The 24,125-nt window shown below is 40.4% G+C and overlaps 3 protein-coding genes and 1 long non-coding RNA gene across 10 annotated transcripts; 2 read left to right on the top strand and 2 right to left on the bottom strand.

The window, feature by feature from the left end:
• Positions 1-418: 418 nt before the first annotated feature.
• On the bottom strand, positions 419-2,696 carry LOC105429896 (ribophorin I). The gene has a single exon (XM_011643131.3). The coding sequence runs from the start codon at positions 2,525-2,527 to the stop codon at positions 710-712; it is 1,818 nt and encodes a 605-aa protein (XP_011641433.2). The 5' UTR covers positions 2,528-2,696; the 3' UTR covers positions 419-709.
• Positions 2,697-4,143: 1,447 nt separating this feature from the next.
• On the top strand, positions 4,144-10,360 carry CNBP (CCHC-type zinc finger nucleic acid binding protein). 6 transcript variants are annotated; one of them, XM_011643137.3, is made up of 3 exons: positions 4,144-4,303; positions 6,082-6,354; positions 6,487-10,360. In XM_011643137.3, exons 2-3 carry the CDS (start codon positions 6,115-6,117, stop codon positions 6,709-6,711), a joined length of 465 nt encoding a protein of 154 aa, XP_011641439.1. In that variant the 5' UTR covers positions 4,144-4,303; positions 6,082-6,114; the 3' UTR covers positions 6,712-10,360. The 6 variants fall into 6 exon arrangements, with proteins under 6 accessions (XP_011641439.1, XP_011641434.1, XP_011641436.1 ...); XM_011643132.3 differs by having other exon boundaries at positions 6,082-6,360; XM_011643134.3 differs by having other exon boundaries at positions 4,149-4,307; positions 6,082-6,360.
• On the bottom strand, positions 7,100-11,693 carry LOC112552831 (uncharacterized). Its single transcript, XR_003096802.2, has 2 exons — positions 11,454-11,693; positions 7,100-11,339 (listed from the first exon to the last, which is right to left on the bottom strand). It is a non-coding gene; the product is annotated as an uncharacterized LOC112552831 (long non-coding RNA).
• Positions 11,694-11,947: 254 nt separating this feature from the next.
• On the top strand, positions 11,948-23,729 carry BicD (Microtubule-associated protein Bicaudal D). Of its 2 annotated transcripts, XM_011643140.3 has the most exons (8): positions 11,948-12,640; positions 13,302-13,442; positions 13,520-14,356; positions 14,928-15,074; positions 15,298-15,330; positions 16,055-16,490; positions 16,597-16,851; positions 17,645-23,729. In XM_011643140.3, exons 1-8 carry the CDS (start codon positions 12,428-12,430, stop codon positions 17,923-17,925), a joined length of 2,343 nt encoding a protein of 780 aa, XP_011641442.1. In that variant the 5' UTR covers positions 11,948-12,427; the 3' UTR covers positions 17,926-23,729. The 2 variants fall into 2 exon arrangements, with proteins under 2 accessions (XP_011641442.1, XP_011641443.1); XM_011643141.3 differs by lacking the exon at positions 15,298-15,330 and having other exon boundaries at positions 11,952-12,640.
• Positions 23,730-24,125: the final 396 nt, after the last annotated feature.

Genomic DNA, 24,125 nt, shown 5'->3' with positions numbered 1-24,125 from the left:
TCCAGTCTTGATTTTAAATGATAAAAATAAAAAAATATACATACATATATATCAAATATGTATCGTATATCGAATTTGTATCGTTGGAATAATTCGGAGAGGATAGGTCTAATTATCATAATTACATGTAATTATCATAATTACAATGTATCATTAATATAATATATTAATATGATTAATACGATATACAATGTAGATATATAAATTATTAATTGTCAATTGGAAATGATCGTAGTTTGTCGCAATTAGAATTTTTTTCTTCATAAGAATCTAAAACTAATTGTATCTGATTTCAAGAGAATATTTTTTTAATAAGAAAAATGTTATATAATTAGTATTTTCACAATGTAAATTATATTACTCCAGTTATGAATATATTTTTTTTAGTAAGGAAAATGTAACGAGTATGATAATAGCATTGCCTATCTCACAAGAGTCTTTTATTTAGATACAACATCCTGTTGGAGACATAACAAAAACGATACAACGAAATTCTGTATTTCGTTTCTCTTTCTTATATATTTATTATAAATCTTAATCTATGTGAGTCTTTTTGTGTGACTCGATGTGTGTGTGTGTGAATGTATGGAATCCCTCCTCGTTCTTATTCGCGAATGGAATACAACAGATGCGAGGTCTCGCGTTACTGTATTGCAAATGCCACCGATCGTTGCTCTCGAAGTTCTCAAAGTTCATCCGCGGAACACGATTACCGGAGCGATTTGATGATAGCGTTAATCTTGTCGATGCAATCCTCCTTCTTTCTAGAGATCGTCATCTCCATTTCGATGAACTGCTGCCGACTGATCTTGCCCGGGATTAGTTTTTCCAAATATAATCCCTGCAACTGACTGTAGACCTCCTTCAGATAGCGATCGCATTTCTGCAACTCCTGTATGCGATCGTACACGTCGCTAGATTCGCCCTTGATCTTCTGCGCGATCTCGTTGAGTGCGTTGTTCGCCGCCTTGTAATCCTGATTGATGCCCTTGATCGCAGACAGAAACGCGTTCGTATCCTTGGATACCTTCAGGTACGCCAGCTGCTCCTCCAGATTGTAGTATGTCGCGATTCTGCGATCCTGAATAGCAAGTATCTTCTCGCATTGCCCGGCGATCCTCAGCTTGCTCTCCGATGCCTCGTCCTTGTCGATGGAGAAGTCGCATCTCACGTACACTATGACCGCCAGGAACATCAGCCACAGTGCCAGCACGATCATCAGCGGCTCCTGCAGCATCAGCAGACGCGGGAATGTGTACTTCAGCCTGAAACTTTGAATATGATTCTCAACTAGATTGTTCTTCGTCATGGATATTACTGGGCGTCCGGTGACATCTAGATATGTATAATGCAAGGAATCCGGCAATCGAGTCACCGGATATGGCAACTCTAGCTTGATATTCCGCGAGCCCTCTGGTAGAATGATCTTCAGGACCATCTCGTCCACGACCATATCATCGAAGATATGATCTAGCAGCCTCATCTCCAGGGCAAACTCGTCACCGGAGTGGAACAGATACTCGTAGCTAGGCACATTGTACCCGATCGTATAGCGGGTCTTCCAACCACCGAACAACGGGAACCTTGGTCGCAGATTCAGCTCTACAGAGTCCTTCTTGATGCGAGTATGCGACGTGGAGATATTACCGATTTCATCGCGATAATAAATATCGGATGCAGCGGCTGGCAGAATGGTATCGAAACTCTGAATGCTGGCCTGCCCGGACTTGGACTCTCGAGCATATTCGTAGCGCGAGAAGGATCCTTTCAGCAGTGCTCCTGTATGCAATAGATCGATGTGCTCTTCAACGGCTATATTACCCCAGTGAGAAATCTCAATAATTCTCTCGAGTCTCGTCACCGTGAGAAACTTGTTGTTGTTCTCGAAGTGCACTGTCATCTCTTCGTAGGCGAACGGCGGCTGTGTCTCATATGGTCCATAGGCCAGCATAGAGCCAGTTTGGGAGACTGGCTTGATTTTGGTATGGCTCTCGATGTTGCGCGTAGGTAAAGCCACATAGGTAGTCTGCTTCGTAACAGCATAGGGCAGGCAGACATACACGTTCCCTGTGTACTTGACAAGCTGCTTCTCCTGCTGAGTGATCTGCTTGGGATGTGGCACCAGCTCGTGCGTGAATATCGTCTCCAGTTCAATAGTGAGGGTGCGACGGGGTGCCAAATGGTTGCCAAGATCAACTGAATAGAAGACCCGGTCGCGATGCGCCGGCACCTTGACCTCCGTCACTTTGAGCTCCAACTTACCGGGCTCCACGTGAGCGGCCACGTAGCTGACGGAACTCCTCTGCTCGTCGTCCAGGCAGAAGAGGAAGTTCTGAATACCACGATCCTTGCTGTTGTTATCCAACACCACCCGAGTGGTGATCTTGGTCAGCTGGGACTGCAGGTCGATGTGTCGCTCGACGTTCCTGACAATCACATTCGGATCTATCAAATCGGTAGCGATGCATCCTCTGTGCGCACTCAGGTAGAGCGCGAGGACGCATATTAACGTGTGCACAAAAGACATCGTCGACGGGGCTGCAAATCCGGTACACCGACAACGGTGCTAAGAGAACTTTCCCTTCTCCTCCTCTATCTTCCTGCCGAGTGCGGTATCGCTCTCGTATATGCACTCGCCGGTATGCGGAATACGGTTAGTACATAACAAATACGTGGCGTTCATCTGTGGCCGCGTTCTAAAAATCATCGCCAGCGCTGCAACATGTCGTCATAAAGGTCGGTCTTTTATTAATACATCAATCAAAAAATGCTTCAAAGAATTTGTAGTAAGCCCTTGATCATATCCTTATATTCATAATCAATCCTTATATTTAAGGTCATTTTAAGCATGAGAGATGCTCTATGATAATTCATTAGCTGAGCAGGGTCTTGAAACGATCTGAAACCCGATTTTAAGCAATCTTAAATATGATAAGAATTAACCGGTAATTAACTATTGAATACCGGTCATTAAGGTCCGAAATGGACGAATCGTAATCGAAGAATAGGAGAATAATCAACTATGATTAGTCAATTTCTTATGGCTTAAGGCTTCAATCACCTATTGTAGACCGGGACTTATGAACATGGAGGCTAATATCTCATGATGTGAAAATTCACAGCGGAACGGAACGCGTAAACCAATCACAGCGGAAGAATTAAAAGAAAACTCGTCCATTCTTTTCATTCTTTCGCTGAGATTGGTTCGTTCCGCCATGGATTTCCGCGTATGGGACGCCAGCCTGTATGGACTACCTACCCATACAACGTAACGTAAATTACGTTACTAATCAAATACATTTATCTTGTCCGAAAAACTCAGGAAAACTTTTGAGTCATTCATCCATCATTTTGTTATGAAATTTGTATTAAAAAGAATCAGAGTTTCGGAATATTAGACTGCCGATAGCGAAACTGGATTAAAATCTATTATATTTCAGTCAATATTACTTTTAAATATTTAATTAAAATTATCTGAATCACTCACAAACGTTTTTAATGACATTTCATAACTCTTTATACGAAATATAAACGATTCCATAAAAAAATCATTGTTTCATTTATTTCCGGCTAATTATTCCGGCCGAATATATGATAAAAAAATTAATAATTAATTATAATTAACTGAATGACTCATAAATCTTTTCAATTGCACTTCAAAAAAACTCTTCGAACGAAATACAAACGATTTAACATAATAATTTCTTCCGAAACTTTTTTCCGGTCAAGTGTATGCGAATAGAATTTTACAACAGTTTACAACAGTTGCAAAGTTGCTTTTTTGCTAAGGGCAGCTATTGCAAATCATTCAAAGAACTTTCCAGAAATGTCTATGTAAGTCCCGGTCTACAATAGGTAATTTAAGTTCTTAAGCCATAAGAAATGAACCCAGTATAATCGAAAAATAATCGACTATGATTGGTCAATTTCTTATGGCTTAAGACTTAAAGGATGACACCCGATTAACCACTAGCCACTCACAACGCTTGAACAGTGAAAAAATTCTAGGCGCCGACTCCTATAAGTGGCTAGTGGTCAATCGGGATGTGGTCAAACGGGTGTCACCCAGGCTTAAATCACCTATTGCAGACCGGGACTAAAGCACACTTTCACTGTAGGTGCGCCACACTCGATTTGACGAAATTGAACGAAAGCCGATCTTGTTCCTTTCGTAATCAATGATCACCGCGAGCCGTTTCGTTCGGAGTTCCTCTTCTAAGTTTATCCATCGAAAACACCACTTTTCGTGGATCTTTGTCGTTGTAGGACGAATCGTATCATCTCGTTTGGCATAACGGAGTAGGTAAGTAAGTGTGAAACCCGATAATTCTAGAATTTTTTGAATTTTTCTGGTAGATAGAGAAAGACGGTTCGGTTTGCGACGCACGCTCGGTTCTATGCTGGAACCGCTCTCGCGACGGTGACGAACAGTGCCGACGCGAAGTCGGCACGTGGTTCCGCGTGAGCCGTCGTCTTCATCGCGCGACACGATTTAGCCCGGATAATAAATTCGACTCGTGCTTTTCGTTGGAAAATCCGAAGCGAGTCGCCTGACAACAGAGAGAGAAAAAAGACAAAGATTCTCAGCGGCGATTACGAGGGACGCGCGGTGACGAGGGCAGCGTCCGCGCCGTCGTTATCATTTTAGATGAGGACCGCTATCGCCATCGTCGTCACCGTCATCATCGTCGTCGTTGTCGTCGCCATCGGGCGATCTTTCCTCCGTGCGTGGCGCAAAAAAAATGCAGCGCGCGCGGCGTCGCTCTCGGATGCCATCTTCGCGCCGTGCCGCGCGGCGTACGTGCATGCGTGCATACGGTCGTTCGTACGTTTATTTTCCGCTCCTGCACTAGGTTATACTAAAACTTTCTATCTCGCTTTTGTTAAATCTCAAATATATATATTTATCTCATTTTAAGTACAACAAGTGTACACTAGTTCAGGTGCAAAAAGCAGACCGCGTACGTACGGTACGATCGCACGTACGAACATACGTACGTACGTACGCCGTACGCATATCGGCGGGACAAGGTGGGGGTGAGCACGGAAAGAGAGAGAGCGCGAGTAGATCGAGCCAGCCACGTTGTACGGCGCATCGCGAGGCCGGAGTTCCGTCGTCGAGTAAGAGGGTACGGTAAAGAGAATCCTAAACGATCGGCTCAATACGTCCATTGTATTTCTGTTGTTCGCGAACGACGATCGCGGCGACGGGTTCCCTCCCCGGGGCTCGTCCCCATCGTCGTTGACGGACGGACGACCTCGTGCCCGCGCTCTCGGTCGTCCGTCCGTCCGCCATTGCAGAGGAAGCGCGGAGTGCCACACGTGCGCGTTCCGCCGCGATTCCGCGCCCGTGGCCGGTGCGACGCGGGACAGATGCCATCTTTTATTAATGTCCCACATTTGGCGGAGCGCGCGGGTGACCGCGCGCGCCGCCGCCACTTCGATCGCTTCGGTGATCTCCGGCCGGCGCCATGCGACGATCCGCTTCAACCCGTTTCCAACCCGCGCTGACGGCCTGCTCCGATCGGCGCTTCCTCCTACGCCTGAGCTTCCCTCGCTACGGTCCTTGTGAGCAAAAATGCACATTCACCTACCATATCACCACTTCCTCCCGCGGTCTTTGAGCCCGTTCGCGCGCGCGCGCGCGCGCTTACTCGCTCGTGTGCGCCTTAGGAGACATCTGTGTGCGACGCGCGTTGGACACGGCGAATTTTTGCCGGCCGTGCTGGAAGACACTCGAAATCCTACGCGATTCTCTCTCTGGTTTTTTTCTCTCCCGACGAAATTATTCTGACGGGCCGCACGCTGACTAAGATGTTTTTCCTATTTTTTCTGATGTTCGCCAACGCGAGAAACTTGTCACAAAACGACGAGAAAACGTATATTTTATTTATGAAGATAGCTAATGTAGCGTAATTATATTGAATAGATAATGCAAATGTTGTGAATAAATGACCATGTGATATAAGAGATTGTCATATTGCTTAACAGTGTTATGTGTTATACAGATTTTTAAAGACAAAAGAATTAATGGAGATGATCCTCCGTCTCAATTGATCGTAACGTGTGATATAATTGCAGGTTTGTGTGAACCACTTCAGCCCAGAAATAAAAATGAGTTCGAGCGCCTGTTATAAATGTAATCGTATGGGCCACTTTGCACGGGAGTGTCCACAAGGTGGTGGTGGAGGCAGGGGTGATCGCGGACGCGACCGAGACGGCGGCTTTGGACGTGGTCGAGAGAAGTGCTTCAAATGCAATCAATTTGGACACTTTGCACGTGAATGCAAGGAGGATCAGGATCTCTGCTATCGCTGCAACGGTGTCGGTCATATAGCGAAAGACTGTCAACAGGTTAGTGTATGTACAGCACAGTAGCATACATAGCATGAGAATCTTAGAGATCATTACAATCAGAGATTTTCGATTGGACAGGACTGCGAGGATATCGATTGACACAATGCTATGTTTTTCTTTTTTCAATAGGGGCCGGAGCTGAGTTGTTACAATTGCAACAAGACTGGTCATATGGCGCGCAGCTGTCCGGAGGGTGGCAATGATTCCGGACGTTTTGCAATGCAAAGCTGCTACAATTGCAACAAGACCGGCCACATCGCTCGCAACTGTACCGAGGCTGGTGGCAAGACTTGCTACATTTGTGGCAAGACTGGTCACATAAGCCGCGAATGCGATCAGGATGACAGGAAGTAGGAGATCCTAACCGGAATCCGTGCCGCTCGCTTAACGATAACGACAACCCGTTTACCGTCGCGCGCGCCACTACCGGGGATTGTAGCTAGATAGGGATGTACGGACGTAAGTCGTTAACGTATATCTCGTTGACGCGTACAATTCACAGAGGACGCGTGTCGTCGTCGCCATTGATGTCAATGTCATCGTTGATTGTCATATTGCATATGACGCGTTCGATGTCGCTGGCGGCGTTGCCATCGTGTCATCATAATCATCGTAATCGTTCGGATTTCCATCTCTCCATGCTCCCAACTCCTGGAGGCTAGCCCATCCCTCAAAGGCCCTCCTCGCCCCTATTCCTAATCTCCTTCCCCTCTTTGCCCACCGTTGTTCTCTTCGCAAGGAATTTTTTTTTCTTAATGATGTCTTTAAGTTTTTATTGCTGTTACACACCAATGCCCTTCATAAGCGCATACTTGGGACTACGTGTGAATGAGCATAAAGTTCATTGTACGAAAAATTTGGCAACAAGTTTATATTTACACGTATATGATACACCTACACCACATAAAGACATTGATACACAACACGTGTCACGCGACATACACACGTATGTAATAATATTATAAACATTCTCTTAAATTAGAGTAGAGACATGAGTCCTTTGTCCCCCTGACTTTCAAATTGTCTTGTACGTGCATTGTTTTCTAATGCAAGATGTCTGGATTTTCGAGAAGTTCATATGTAGCCTCGCAAGATTCGGCGCGTGGTTGGCGATCTTGCGCGGTTTCAAATATGTGAAACTAACGCTAGATTTTGCGCGATTCGTGATTCACGGCTTTTGATTTCATTGAAACACTATATAAATAGTGAATTGCAAGCTAGAAATGGCGCGAATCGCGTATAACCTGGGGCTAGCTTAACGCGCAAGATTCCATCCACGCGCTGTCTAGACGGCTCTCGCATTTGTACGAATCAAGTAAATTTTATCAAACGACTGATATGATTAACAATAAAAAAAAAAAAAGATAGATATCGCCATTCGGCGGCATGTTAACAGAGAGGAACGTCTTCGCCATATTGACACGATTCATGAACAAGTCATAAGGCACAGATTCACGTCGTATCACTTTTCGCATCCACGCATCTTGTATTCTCCGGTCCTCCCTCTCGAACTCTCTAGCCGACACTCATGAATCGACAAATGAAGGAAGGAAGAAAGGAAAGAAAGAAAGAAAGAAAGAAAAAAGGATTCGGAAGCGAACGCGGGCAAAAGGAAAAAAAAATATGCGAGATACACATGCCGGCCCTGGATGCATAAAAATAAAATGTAGTAACGCTAATTTTTAATGTGTAAGGATGTAATGAGGATCTCACCCGAGCTGTTATATCGATTTTGCGTTTTTTTTTTTTTTTTTTCTTTCTTTTTATATATACGACTCGTCTAGTTTCGTATTAGGTACGAACCAAGGGAAATATAGCTATAGGATTGTCAGTGTTTACAGGTTTATATGCAATTATAATCACATCCTCGTACTTCGACGAAGTAGGGCGAAAGAGAGAAAAAGAAAACTCGTGCGTTTTCTTCGATTTTTTCTGAACGTAAAAAAAAGAAGAGAGATACGTTGCGATTAATATCAGTAAGATACGTCCGAAATGGTCGCTACATCGATATATGTGTATATATACATATAAACACGGTGATCTGTACACAAAAGTTGACACATTTTGTACGTACAATCATAATTGTTAATGACAAGACTATAGACTCATATTGTTCATATTGTCGCCGGATTGTTAGTGGGCCTGCGATAAAAGTGGAGGCCACAGGAGGAAGTGTACCAACCTTACTATATCCTTACATGTTGCTGAAAATACTTCGTTACTAGCTATATGTATATATATATATGCACATATGTGTATACATATATTTATGCATATGTGCAGGAGCTGTATTTTGTACTGTAAAAAGCTAGCTTATACTCTGGTCGTTGCTGGTGACTAATTCCGATGATACGATTCTCCTTTGTATTTCCACGAGAAAAAAAAATTATATTTTTCATGTGTATAGAGTACATGCCGAGATTGAATACTCTTTTTTTTTTTTTGTTTTTCCTAACTCATAAGTTGTAGGAACAAAATTTTTATAGATGCGATCGAAGAAAAGGAAATTGACTGATCGGGGAGAAAAGAAAGAAAAATAAAGCTGTTCCCTGCCGCATGCAGAAGGGACGCGACCACTTTACGCTTGACGCGAGTACAAAGCGACATTGTTTCTTAAACGAAAAGGAAGAGGAGAATGCGAGCGCGCCTAGCAAACACGACGAAATTATGTTAATAAGAGCCGCGATCCGTTCGATCGTGGCGCGTCAGTGTTCATGAAGAATAAGAAAAAAAAAAAAAAAACGCAACGCGAGTACACACAGCACAACGCAATTAGGATAAGACGTGATTAGATTCCCGAATACTTTTTTGGAAATGAAAGTCCTGACCACGTTTACGCCAAGTAGCCTCAGCGCGCGATACGCAGTATCAATTCGATCATCCGGAAGCCGGACGGCGGGTCTCTGCAAGCCCAAAGGAAGGCGGATCGCGTTCGCGAGCTTCCGTGGTTTTACCAGCAGCGACAATTGTGTATTAACGTTCAGAAGCCAGGCGTGCCTGACTGTCTCTCGGTGGAAGGAAGGCCCGGGCCGCCGTCCGCCTCCCGGGGTCGACGGCGCACCCGGAGGTGTTTCTTATAGTAACCCAGGTGTCCTGCAGCAATTTTATACACTTACCACACTGTTCGGGGACTTAAAAAAATGCCGGATCTCATTGCGTAGCTTCGGTGTGCTAGTGCTCACGACGAGACTTGGAGAGGATCAAACAAATTGTACTTCGCTATATTGGACCTTCGCGTACCTCTGGCGTTACCAACGCACGGACACACGTCGGACCAAGAATTCCGAACAATGCGAGGTGTCTAGACGTACTGAAGAGTCGGGATATCCATCGCGTTTGATCCTCGAGGATCATCTCGTTCATCCGTCATCTCGGTCGAAGACTCGATTCCTTTGCCTCTCGATTTAGAGAAGAGATAAAGATCGAGGGCACGATCGATGTTGGATATCCCGGTGCTGTAGACGTTGTTAGACTTCTCTCAAATTTTTATACCGTCTGGTTGGGAACGTAAAAGAGTACACATCACGATGAAAGAGGGAGAGTAACAAGAAGTCTGTATAGTCATAACAGATTCCCTCCGCGACACGGTCTCCGTGTTCGTTGGCAGCACCAGAGGTCTTAGGCGAGCATACGAATAATTATTATAAAGAATAAAATAAAAATGAGTGCGATTAGGGCACCTGCGCTTTTGTCTCTGCTACAAGACTTACGTACGAATATTGTAAAGAATACGACTGTTACAGTGTATGAATCTAATTCGACCGGCGGCGCACGCCGGGTCCACGGCTCGACTTATATATTAAACTAATCTATTAATACTTAAAAAAAAAAAAGATGAAGAAACGTGAGAGAGTGAGAGAGAGAAAGATAGAAGGAAGAAGACAAGGAGGATGAAGAGGAAGAAGAAAAAAATAAGCTACAAAGTAATAAAAAGGATTGTGGAGTATTCGAAGTTATGTTTTTAAACTGAATTTTTGAAATAGAATGTGTACGGAGAGGCAAAGGGATGGTCTTCTCTTTTTCCTTTCTGTTTCCCCGAGTACACGAGTACTGTATCGTATGTTTTTTTTTCTTTTTTTAATGGAAATTTTTCTATCTCAATGGAGATTGTCTATTTAGAATAAGAAGTAAGGTACTATAGTTTCACAGCATATGGCCTGGTATATTTGTTTCTCTATTATAATGAAGTATTCTTTAAAAATTCCTTATATGTATGAAATAGTATGACAGCGTCCTTTGAAGATACACCGATATTCGGAGACTCGATCGTTTTTGGAAAAAGTAAATCGAAAGATCTCAGCTTTACGGAGAGTCATTTATCTAGCCTATTAGGATGCAATAAAATATGATACTTGGAATCAAAAGTTCCAATAACGAAAGAAGACCCATGGTATCGCTGGATTCAAAAAGATAAAGCTTCCGTCCTTTTTCCTTTTTCCAAATTTCTACGAACCATCTGATTAATTTACGCTTCATGTCATGCTTTGACTTCTTTGGAGTCGGAAATTCAAAGGACAGAAGAAAAAAAACAACTGTTGTGACCGGATTCAAAAGTAAAATTCGATTCTTCACTGATTCCTCATACTCTTTCTAAATCCTTGTGAGTTATTTGATCAATCCACGCTTTGTGATTTAAGTACTTTGACTCCTTCAGAATCAGAAAAAGGATAAAAAATGGAGGTAACTAGATTTAGAAGTAAACTCTTCCTTCATACTCTTTCCACATCTTTCTGCGAATTTTATCCAATTAATTCACGCTTTCAGCGCAGCTGAAATGTACCTGCGTACATAGGCATAGGCTTTGGTTTGGACTGTTGGGAATTACGTAATTATACTGATGCACGCATGCTCCAAGTTGGATCCAACACGCAATCTGCGTGTCATCGTAATTGCGTAGTGGACTCGCCAAGGATTGATTAATTGATTAATTGGTGGTCGTCCATGCTTCGCTTGCGCATTTCGCGAATTTCGCGGTTGGAATTCTTGGAGGAGAAAGCTCAAAATTAGCACATCCAATTAGAACATAAGGAATTACTTCACACAATATAATTCTAAATTATTTGGCAATAATTTACGCAATGTCTTCAAATTCTTACATTCTTTTGCGTATTTATGTTAATTTCGTAATTTCCATTTTCTCAAACTATTCAATGCGTAAATCAGGTAACAGTTAAAAAAGCTAATTCGCAAGATGTTCGAGGTCAATCGGCTGTACTATGCTTTTGCCGTTCGCCAAACGTTCTCCAAACTACGCATTACATATTTTTATCACAGCGCGGCCGTTATCGCTGGAGGAAAATACCGACAGGCTTCGTTGCTTATGAATGAAGAAGTGAATGGATGTCAGATATCCCTAGGAAGAATATAAATAACTGAACGGAGTAAACGTCGTGAACACCGTGTGAACGGTGATCTCCACGTGCCTCGATAAAATAAGCTTAGTAAATAAAGGAAGAAGGGAACGAGAGAGAGAGAGAGGGAGAGAGGGAGAGAGAGAAAAAGGGAAGACCGGTTGGCCTTTGGTACTGGCGTGGAACGAGCGGAATGTCAGAACCGAGTTAAAAATCAGAACTGTGGAACATGCATCCGGTTGTTCGCGTGATCTCGTTCGTCCGCCCACCCGCACCCCGTGGCCAAGTCGTCGTAGTCGCCGTCGCGCCGTCGCCGCCGCGTCTGTCAAAATCGGCTCGCAGTGTCGCTCGCGGTGACGATAGTCTCTCGCATCGCGGATAGGATGTGAAAAGCCGAAAAGGAGAGGTAGGAGAGTCGCGTGTGCGTCTCGTCGAAGTGTGGTGACTGCGACACGAGGCGTCGGAAGGGAAGAGGAAAAAAAGGAAGAGGGAAGATTAACCGAAGGATGCGTTCGCGCTTGCAATCGCGGCGACCGGCGTCCATTCGTTTCATTCGCGATAACGACGAGGTGCGGGAGGTAGCAGTGGTGTAGGAGAAGAGCGACGGAGGAGAGGAGGAGGAAGCGGGAGAGGACACGAGGAGCGGCAACGCCGAGCGACAGGCGATCAACAGCGTCGTTGTCATCTTCGTCGCCGTCGTCGTCATCACGCAGGCAGCAATGGCCGCCACCGTCAACGGAGTCGGGCTCGAGGAGCTGAGAACCGAGATCGAGCGTCTTTCGCGCGAGCTCGACTTGGCCTCTACCGAGAAGATACAATCGGCGCAATACGGACTCGCGCTGCTCGAGGAGAAGTCGGCCCTACAGCAACGGTGCAACGACCTCGAGGCGCTCTACGAGAACACAAAGCACGAGCTGGAGATCACGCAAGAGGTTAGTACGAGCCTAAGTATTTCCTGGGGCTATGCTCGACACGCCCGATCGTGCATGTCACGCGAGAGGGAGAGAAAGAAAAAAATTTATCCCGCTCTCGCGACGGTTCGCTTGGCAGCGGCGATTAAATGTAACGATAAAAACGAGGCGTGGGTGAGCCAAAGTAAACATTTAATATGGAGTCTATAGAATGAGAGAGAAAGAGAGAAGTAGTGAGTTCCTTTTTCTTGAAATAAAAACAGGTTGGAAGACAGGTGGAGTCAAACATGTAAATTTGACTGCAGAGAGAATGTAGAGTGACTCATTCGGTGCACCTACATTGACCAATCAATTTACGGATATCTATATTTAGTTATGTGATCCAGAATGGCATTCTAGAAAAAATGTGTTTGATCAGATTTGTTCTCTAGGAAGAACTTGAGAAACTTATTCTTTATGAGCACATTCATTGTATTTAAGAAATAGATTTATGTTTGTGCTTTGACGAGAAAATATTGTAATCTAGTACAATGAATAAAGAATAAAGAATAGGTTTAAGATATACTTTGTAAAAAGTGGTAAATAATTGTTCTCTTCATTCTTATGCATTGTATAAACACAATTCTTGCAGAAAGATGTGTATCCATGCAACAATAAAACGCATACTTTGCTGTTATTTCAGGCGCTAGCAAAGTTTCAGACAACTACAAAAATAACAGCGAAGAGTGGCATCGAGCAGGAGGAAAGTCTTCTTAGCGAAAGTGCCGCACGGGAAACATCTTTGCAGTCGCAGATCATCGAATTAGAGAATGAAACGAAACAGGTTTGTATCGTGCTTGTCGCAATTATTATCTTACGCAAAATAGGAATGCCTTTTGATATATTACGAATTATATTTAGTTGCGACATGAATTGGAACGAGTCGAGGCAGAGCGTGATCACGCGCTGCAGGAGCGCGAAGAGGTCGGGAAGGATCATCAGCAAGCAGAGACGGAGCGCAAGTCATTGCGAACAGAATTGCGGGAGTGCAGGTTCCGCGAGACCCGCCTGCTCCAGGATTACTCTGAGCTGGAGGATGAGAATATCTCTTTGCAAAAACAAGTGTCCGGTTTGCGGTCCAGTCAAGTGGAATTCGAGGGTGCCAAACATGAAATTCGACGACTTACAGAGGAGGTCGAGTTACTAAATAGCCAAGTGGAAGAACTAACAAATCTGAAGAAAATAGCGGAGAAGCAAATGGAAGAGGCATTAGAGTCTTTGCAAGCCGAGCGCGAGGCCAAGTACGCATTGAAAAAGGAACTGGATCAAAGGATCAACAGCGAATCGATTTACAATCTTAGCAACCTGGCGCTTTCCATTCGAGGTATTACGGAAGATCAAACAATATGCAGCGATGGAGAGGACGACTCACCTGCGCTGCGTAGAATCGAAGCAGATCTGAAGACGCAGGAACCGGGCACGTCCGCGACTGACAAACAGGTTGATCTCTTCTCTGAGATTCATCTGAATGAACTGAAGAAATTAGAGAAGCAGTTGGAGCTCGCAGAGACCGAGAAAGCCCACTTGACACAAAATTTACGCGAATCACAATACGCGGTTGAGAAGAGTCAAGCGGAATTGCAATCGTTCGTTGCACGAATAGTGCAACTGGCAGCGCATGTGCAATCGCTTCATCATCTTCATTCGAAACTGCCGGAAAAGCAGAACGAAGAGACAACGTTAGATAAACTCAATCAGGTATATTAATATGATTTTTTAAATTAATATAAATAAAAATTTTTTATTTTTCATCTGATATGTAAAGAATAAATAAAAAAATGCGTTTAATATTATATAAATATTTATACACAAAATGTTTTAATAGTAGAAATGTGTAAAAAAAGCATTTATGATCATGGTTGGATCTTAGACTGGTATTCATAATCGAATCTTATATATAAGATTGTCTTAAATATTGTCTTAAGAAGTCAATCAATCAGAGTCGTATTAGTATTTTAAAACATTATTTAAGACGGTCTTGAAGTAAAAATTGATTATGAATGTCGGTCTTAGTGCATAATTGGTAGCAGTAATAAAGTCTATTAAATTTACGTATAAATTGAAAAAAATAATTACACGTTAAGATATATGACCGCCTTTTATCATTTAATATTATTTTAGTGGCGAGTGAGGCTTATTAAATTTATACATGTAAATTAAAAAATAATTATTAGTATTAAAATCTAATGATCGTAAAATACATTCTTATATACTTTTATCTAATATTATTTTATTATAAACTATGCTAATGACAATACCTTTTCAACAGGCCGTTGTGCAATATCATCAGTGGAGCACCATGTCCGCTCGCGAGATCAGTCAGTTGCAAAAGGATCTGGCAGAACTGGAGAATGGTTTAACCGTATCTGACTCCACGCAGCAACTAAGAACGGAGCTAACGAATCTGAGAAACAAAGTACGTATTTATCTATATCTTTGACTTCTTATCATAATACACTCGCAACAGCGTTTTGCAAAGAAGGCCGTGTGTAAATTAATATACTATTATAAGATGTAGAGAAAAAAATGAGAGACAAAGAACAAGAGTTTGGTAACGGCGAGAATATAAAGTTTGTGCAATACTGGCGTAATTACCGTGCACAAATGATAGACTTTGAATAGAAATTGTGGCGTTTCAGATACCCGAGTCAGAGAAGAGCCTTCGAGAAAAGGTTGGGTTACGTGTGGTCCCCTTGACGTATTTACCAGATATTTTAATAACAATTTGTCTTGTTGGCTCCTCTAATGATACGTACAGTGATACTCGCTTCTCAGTGTCCTAACAGCCCATATATCGCTTTCTCTCTATGATATTTCTTTATATAATTTAACCGTACATGTTTTCGAAACTACTGACGAATTCATCCATCACTCTACTAAACGTAAATCCACGTGTGAGAATGATCTGACTATTCCAAGCGCCGCGTACAGACTCGCACCGTTCACGTTTTCACACGTGGATCCTGACGTTGGCGAATGTTACAACATATGCTCGAAAGAAATGACATACGGATCGTAATACGTTATGCAACGTGGCTTTTTGAAACGGAGAATGCGCTTAGAAACGAAAAGTCAGAGTCGAGCTTTCTTCCTATCTAAATTTCGCATCTAACGTAGCATGTCGGTCGGAGCTCGCTGAGCCTGTTTTGCACGAGAAAAGAAATCATCAACAACCTATATATTTTTCGCAATATCTCTGTATTGCACTCGCAAAGTTACGAACTAGGCCCTCTTAAACTACTATCCGATTACTTAATAAATATCTATCTACAAACTCATCTCACAAATGAATTTCCGATAAACATGTAATATTAGGCGATACATACCTAACGTATTTATTGCGACGCTGATATCGCGTTCTCGATCACGTGCTTAATGCTTCCTCGTTTATTTCAGCTCTTAGATACAGAACAAAGGAGCATGCAACTCGAGTCGGACGTGTCTACTCTGTCGAAACTCACCGCTGAAGCGGGCGGTTTTCTTGATTCCGCTCAGAACGACCTACAGAATCTCTCCGACGAGCTCGCGCAACTTTATCATCACGTGTGCACTGTTAATGGTGAGACGCCATCTAGAGTTGTGTTGGATCATGAGAAATCAGAAATTATTCCTGAGAAAGAGGAGGAAAATGGTAAAATGGATTGGTGCCGAACTTTGTTCAAGACCGACATTAAGATCAAAGATCTAGAAAGTCTTAGTAAAGCGAAAGAAATTGCAAAGCACATAGAGACCGCGATGGATCAAATAAAACATCTCAGAAATGCCGTAGAGCACACGATCGAACTATCGAAAGTCAAAGGGATGCAATCCAATGTTTGCAATGTTTGCGAGGGTAAATATATCTCTTACTTAATAAGAAATATATTTTTATCTTGTAATATAAATTAAATTTTGTCAATAGAGTAACTTCTAATTTCCATTCGATTGAAACTTTTCAGCTTCTGTCAATGAAAACAAGGCGGACGTAACGGATCTCCAAGAGCAAGTTATAAGATTAAAAGCCTTGTTATCTGCTAAACGAGAACAAATTGCTACGTTAAGGACAGTGCTTAAATCAAACAAAAACACGGCGGAAGTAGCGTTAACAAATCTGAAGAGCAAATACGAGAACGAAAAGAGCATTGTTAACGAAACAATGCTCAAATTAAGAAATGAGCTTAGGATGTTGAAGGAAAATGCCGCGACATTCTCGAGTGAGTATTTAATTCTTATATCTTGTCTATCCTATACGATTAGAAGTTTCTTTTATTTTGAAAAACAAAAAATATTAAGATGTAGTTATAATAGATCTTCTTGTCTTGTGAATCTTTACTAAACCTTTCCCTTTTCAAAATACATTTTACAAAATCCGCAATTTGAAATTCAATAATGTAGCTCTTTTTTTCTATTTTGTCCCACTAACACGCGCCTACTAACATGTCCATTAAAATTTGGTTGTTATTAGCTTTAATGAATGCGCTGCTATTAATACTGTGGGGTACTGCGGTTGACTTCTCCAATGCTCTGATTCTCTGCCATAATTACTGTGTTGCATAAAAGCTATCAAATGTATACTTTTATGTAACAAAGCTCTCCTAAGTGTGACTAGTCAATTATTACTACGCGCTCATTTTGGAACTGTAAACTGCCGACATACCTGTTTTTGGTTAACGCATTTTCTTTTTCAGCCATAACTTTATATATACGTAATGTTTATTTTTATTAATAAGTAAATTAACTTTAATCTCGATTTAATTTTCTCTTTATATTTTTTAATTCTAAGAATTAAAAAAAATATAAAGAATAAATTATTAAATCGAGATTCAGGTTAATAGATTGGTAGAAGTGGACGTAAGAGTGCCTTTCGCGTTTCATTATGAAACCTAAGTTTGGCTTTAACTCTTCCGCGGGGAAGGTTCCTACGTGCCTCCAATTCCAATACATGTTCCTCGATCTCACTCGCTTATTCTACATCGTGTTAAACCCCGCTAACCATGCGCTGTCCAGGTCTGCGTGCAATGTTCGCTGCACGTTGCGAAGAGTATGTGACGCAAGTGGACGAGCTTCAGCGGCAGCTCGCCGTAGCGGAGGACGATCGGAAAACGCTGAACCAACTGCTACGCCTGGCAGTACAGCAGAAACTCGGTCTCACCATGAAACTCGAGGAGCTCGAGGTCGATCGGGAATTACGCAACACCAGAAGACACGCCGCCGGTGCAAACGGACGAGGTAGACCGCGACTGTCTCAACAGACGAACCGTCCCCACTTAGGCAGAGATTTCTTCTAGAAAATGATGAAGATGTGGAGTAAAATATTCTGAGAGAAGCGAGGATTTTGAGAACCTTTTCGAATTTTTCTATTGCTCGTTGTCAGATCCGCATCTCACGGGTCTGAAAGACTTTAGTGAGTATACAATTGACTTCTCCTTCGTTAGAGAGAACGTCCGCAGTCTCGTTATCCGTAATAATCGGTTCATCGCATTAAATTCTGCGAATACGTATTTTTACAAAGAGATGGATGGACACGGTGAGTGCTCGGGAAAATAAAACGGAAAAAAATGAAAGAAGGAAACGATGACGCCGTCCTCACTGATACGGAAGAGAGAATTGCGCTCGGTGAAACGGGGGAAGTAAGGACTGCGTTTTGAAGACTTCGAAATGTTTAATTTCACATCCCACGGATTTTTGCTCCATATCATAGAGTCTCTTCATGGAGCTCTGCCTTGTGTTACCACTATTGTTAATAGAAGAATTTAGGATACAAAGGAGTTGTAGGATACACTTTCATTGCGGGCGCCCCGCCATTTGCGGAGTCGTGCGCGTGTTTAATGCGAATTATATGTTCTACGACAATGCGCGTTCAGCCGTGTCAGATTGTTAAGTGCATTAGGATTGGCGCGAGCGTTCCATTGATATACTCTCGGTCGTTTGTATTATATAGAGCACACTCTACGTTTCAGACAATGCGATTCGTCGAGCTCTGTCACTGCTTCAGCACGCTTATTTATTAAAGTTTCACGGTTTAAATGACTCAAAGAGTATTTCGTTAAAATGTTTCGTTGGTCTGTAATGTAGCATAATAATTGTTTCTGGAACATCTTGTTGGACGAAAAGCGTTACGTTAAAAGAGGCATGGCGTGAGAAACGCATACTGTTAGGTAGATTTGTGAAAAACGGAAGAACGGTTCGCATACCATAGAGACAATATTAAATATCGCGCGTGATCGGTAGCATTTATAATCAAAGTAGCGAGATGAAATGTCGTAGGCAAGTAGACTTGAAAATTTTTAAACGATATAGTCGAGTAAAATATCCACGATATAGGGGACCCACCTTCCAAGTAGCACACCTCAGGTCACTCGCCATAGACACTCGGATGTAGCCTACTCACGCTCGTTTATTTTTGACCGACAATTTTTTTCTCCAATAGAAATCATTTTATCGTAGATCGATATTCATAATCAATTCTTATATTTAAGATCGTCAGAGACAGGTCGTTTTTAAAATCCTGCTCAGCCAATGAAATAGTCATATAACATCTTAAGCTCGTACTAAGATGATCTTAAATATGAAAACTGACTATGAATATTGATCCTTATACATTGTCGAATCGCAGAAATATTTCAATACACTGGAAACTGAACGACTCGTGCCGCTTTGCATCTCGAACAGAAAATAGACGAGTTAGATACGAGAGGCCAAAAGATGAAGAATGCCATTTATTTTATTGCAAAAATGAATTTTATAGATTTTAAACTTAGCACATTGTGATTCTAGGCAACATATTTTTCTGTTCGAGCCGCGAAACTAGTTGTTCCGAAACCAAAGTATTGCTCATCTTTTATTATTGAAAATTGGTATATTCTTTCTCATTGTTAACTACACACTCGCAACGTGTGATATCACGTTCTTTCGTTTTATTATATTCGATTTTATTATATAAACGGCCTAAACGGGCTCTAGATCATTTACGTTAATTTCTTGTTAACGTAAGCAGCTTGGCAGCTTGTTAAATCCACTCCTATCATTCATTAGAAGTTGATTATTAAATTGATTTATTTTTTGATGATTGTATTAGGTACAGCTATCCAACGCAGATTTCATCACTTGTTAAGTTATTTTTATTTATATTTTTATGTGTATGTTTTCTATTGTTGCAAGGCGCTTTGCAAGGCAATTTTAATACTTTATACATAATCGTCGCTGATCTCGTTCGACGGGATTACGCATACGATTTTTTGTTTTAACAAGACAAAAGAAAGTGCACGAGAAGAGCTCTAATTACACTTCTATTGATTACTATCTTGTACCTTTGCGAGAGTGTAATTATTGTGATAAGTGTGCTCAGTGCATTTCGCGGGATGTCCTTTTACTTTGAACATTCTATAGACATGGCATCTCTCTTTCTAAGTAATACACGTATTTATTATGACTTGTAAAGATCATTCCAATTAAAATAACTAATTATAAAGAAAAATCTAATAATGTTTTTGCGAATATTGATTATTATTATTACTATAATATTATGTTGCAATATGCACACGATCCAGAAACGTAATGGAGCATCCCGCAAATAAATATGTATACAATATAAACGATCATAGATTGTCTTCAATCAAATTTGTTATTACTATTACTATTACTATTACTATTGTCTTTATTATTATTATTATTATCATCGATATTATTGCAATTGTATATTTATTCTTGTAACTATTGTCAGCTTCGTCGCGGTAAGACAAATATCTAAAGAGAATTTATCGATCGTTCATCGATTATATCAATCGATTGATCAGTTGTCGCTATTATATTGTATCTATAATCTTGTAATTATTGCGTCACCTGTGTCTATGACGCGAATGGAAATACTATTTCCCATTTTATACGATCCGACGTCGATCATGTTCTTCCGTATTTCGGAATAAAGCGTTTTTTTCAGATTTTTTATTTTATTCACGATGTATTTCCTTATTTTTTTCAAGTATCATGTTCTTTTCTTATATTCGGATGATAACACACACAACGTTTTAACATTGCTTTATCTTATTACCAGTCATTTGCACTAACTTGTAAATCACTAACTTATTGCAATAATTCGATTAACGGTCCTTGTCTCCTTCTAGATTTTAAAGTTTAATCATAATCATGCCTAGATGAGAAAAGATATAGTCGTTTAATCATCCAGATCCACGTTGGTGCAATTGGCTCTGAATAGTTAATTTTATATGTTGATTCTAATCTTAAGTATTAATCTTCGAAGGTTAGGAAACAGTAAAAAAGAATTTTCTGCGAAATTCGTATATAATTAGGCGCTAGACACAGGTCGGGCTAATTTGTGTCCACAAACCGAGCCAGTCTCAGACCACCGTCCCTTCCCTTCTCGCCTCGCGCCATCGTCGGGAATGAGCCGGGCAAAAAGAAAGATCCTTCCGTTTCTCGAGAAGCTGTCCTTACTATTTTTCACGAGAAATTTCGTCCTCGACTCTACCTAGCCGTCCGCGCTGCTCCACGCGACTGGAGAGACATCAGCGTCAGAGATATTGAAACGTATAAATCCGTAGCGTAATTTACAAAAATAATTGTAATTCAGGGACTGTGCATAATTATATTGATACACTGAGAAAAAAATGTTGTTGAATCAATAGCATTAGTCTAATTGGAAATAATTTTATTAATTCAATGACATTATTGATGAAACGAAGATCTTGATTATTAAAAGCATAATATACTATTTCATTAATAATGTCATTGAATTAACAAAATTATTTCCAATTATTGAATTAACAAAATTATTTCCAGACTATGCTGTTGATTTAACAGCATTTTTTCTCAGTGTACTTAATAGCTGTATATTAGAAATTAAATGATACTCTGATACACTTTTAGAAGCTGTAAAATCGTTCCACTAAGATGATCTATGCAATTTCTGTACTATTTAAAATTTCTCTACATCTTGTTAATTGATGTTTGAAGCACAGTCCTTGAAGTGTCGTTAAAAATTGACGAAATGAATGCGGGCGTCCAGTCGCAGAAGCGCACACCTTCGACAATTTTTGCCAAAAATAATTCTGTCCTTTCGAGGGATCGATATGGTCTTTCTGTATATTTACGTCCTTCACAAAGTTCATCCGTGTCGTGAAAAGTCGCGTATCGGCGCTGTGAATTTTCTATTTGCGTAAATTCCCGGCCGGTAATTATCCTGAATCAGAAAGAGATCTGTTACGCCTTTCACATATTCGTATACCATAATTATCGATTGATGTTTCGTTTTTTAATAACGTTAATCATTCTCTGTTGCCTCTTATAAACTCTAATGTAAATTGTATTTTCTGATAAAAATCCTAAGAGATACCGCAACCGAATTATTCTCCAAGTTCATATTTAAGATTATTAAAGAGAGAGAAAGAGAGGAAAAAAAAACAGAGCGAGTTTACGACAGAATTAAGTATTCTAGGGGGAAGACCAAGAAACAAGAGGGTACATCGTGAACAATAATATCAGAATCTGTCCGCCGGGGATTGATTGATAAGTGGGGATGGCGGACAGATTTGCTCAAGGCTTCCACAAAAGCTCTCATTGCGTCCCGCCCGGTGAGTTTCCCGACGGTGATGCGTTTAGATCACAGTATGTGAGACTAGATATATAAAAAAATGAACGAGAGAAAGAGAGAGAGAGAGAGAGAGAGAGCGAGAGAGAAGAATGAGATTCGAATAACGAGTCCAATTAACTGTAATGGCATAGGCTAAGAGATTAATCAACTGCGTAATGTGTGCTGGAACTATTATCTCTAGGAGGAGAATTCTTGATGTGTAATAATAACAACGCGCATGTAAGACATTCTGACGGATGTGTGTTGGATGTATTGCACTCTCTAACCGGGTCCATGTTGCACTTACGCGAGATATATAATATTTGCACTTCGTTGTTCAGAGATTCGTACTTCCTGGCAATAATTCTGAGATCCGAATTGAACGACATCAGATGGTTTGCGATTTTTTACACCAAACATTTCGTATCTTTCTATTATATCAATAAAAATTCACATTTCTTCAATTTAGAAATATATTCGCAAATGTTTATAATGTTTTGTGATTCTGATTGTTGTAAAAAGTAATTTATAAATTTTGTTAAGAAATTATATTGATTTCTTTACATTTTTTACTTGTGTTTTTATGACTGATTATTAAATATTAATTATATTCTTTTATATATATATATATATATATAGAAGAGACATATGTATCTCAATTTGATATTCCACAGAAGATAAGTTAATAATGTTAATATTTAAATGAATTTATACAATTCTTTGATTTTTAATTTTATTTTTAATTTTTTTTTGATCTTTTGATTGTGTGTGTGTGTGTGTGTGTGTGTGTGTGTGTGTGTGTGTGTGTGTGTGTGTGTGTGTGTGTGTGTGTGTGTGTGTGTGTGTGTGTGTGTGTGTGTGTGTGTGTGTGTGTGTGTGTGTGTGTATAGAGCGTCCATTTGATGTTGGATAACTGACCAAAATAATGGATTTGAGGAGTTATTTGTTGAAAAAAAGATTTTTCTAACGAAATTTGGAGCATGGACCCAAAACATTGTGCATATTGTAAATGCACTCTCTAGCATTACGACTAATAATACATTGTCTAAAACGTACCAACATCACGGAGGATTAACACGATTTATACATACAAATATTACGAATGTCAACGAACGTATTATATTTTCTCCGTAGCTACGATAGATCATTAAGCAGTAACGTAGGAAGGATCCCAGAACCAGCCGCCGTTTATAACAACCTCGTGATTTTTTCTCCTGTGTTCTCGAGACTTAATAATCGGTGCAGGGATGCCAAATCATTTTAAATCAGAAGTCGGAAATAGCTGTTAAATAGATGTTCAGCGATATTATTTGCAAGAATATATTTAAAGAACGGGACAGAGAAAAGATAAAAAGAGAGAGAGAGAGAGAGAGAGAGAGAGAATCATGTGCATATTAAAGCCACACTCGTGGTACCTGGAATTGACGTTATTAAACAATGGTACACTGTACGTAGTAGATTCTTTTTGTAACATAAAGTGAAATATAATCATTTGTAACAGAATTGCGAATTCATCTTCTCTTCCTCTTCTTTTTCTTCCTTATCTTCTCCTTTCTCTTATTATTATTTAACTACACATAACATGTTTAAGGAGCCTGTCAAGTAATTTATAAGACAGAGAAAATCTTTTGCAATCCAATTTCCAAATATTTACACAATAAAAATGTTTTTAATGTAATGTTTTTAATGTAATTAATTTCGATCTCGACATTTATTATTGATACATATTATTTTATCACATTTATATTATATTTATATAAATTAAATAATATAAATGTATAATATTAAATAATTTATTGTGAGCAAAGTACTAAATCTATAAATAAAAAATAATCAAGAACATGATTATTTTTTAATATATAATTACATTATATATTATATATATTTCTATTATTATTT

This window comes from Pogonomyrmex barbatus, unplaced genomic scaffold (genome assembly GCF_055798465.1).
Source record: "Pogonomyrmex barbatus isolate J1 unplaced genomic scaffold, ASM5579846v1 scaffold13, whole genome shotgun sequence".
Taxonomy (NCBI): Eukaryota; Metazoa; Arthropoda; class Insecta; order Hymenoptera; family Formicidae; genus Pogonomyrmex; species Pogonomyrmex barbatus.
The sequence above is the reverse complement of the archived record's forward strand: the minus strand, read 5'-3'. Positions and strand labels throughout refer to the sequence as shown.

Coding starts and splice junctions, on each gene's coding strand:
- LOC105429896 (XM_011643131.3), bottom strand. CDS start 2,527: ATGTCTTTTGTGCACACGTTAATATGCGTCCTCGCGCTCTACCTGAGT.
- CNBP (XM_011643132.3), top strand. CDS start 6,115: ATGAGTTCGAGCGCCTGTTATAAATGTAATCGTATGGGCCACTTTGCA. Junction 6,361..6,486: donor AAGACTGTCAACAGGTTAGT/GTATGTACAGCA, acceptor TTTTTTCAATAG/GGGCCGGAGCTGAGTTGTTA.
- BicD (XM_011643140.3), top strand. CDS start 12,428: ATGGCCGCCACCGTCAACGGAGTCGGGCTCGAGGAGCTGAGAACCGAG. Junction 12,641..13,301: donor AGCTGGAGATCACGCAAGAG/GTTAGTACGAGC, acceptor CTGTTATTTCAG/GCGCTAGCAAAGTTTCAGAC. Junction 14,357..14,927: donor CGTTAGATAAACTCAATCAG/GTATATTAATAT, acceptor CCTTTTCAACAG/GCCGTTGTGCAATATCATCA.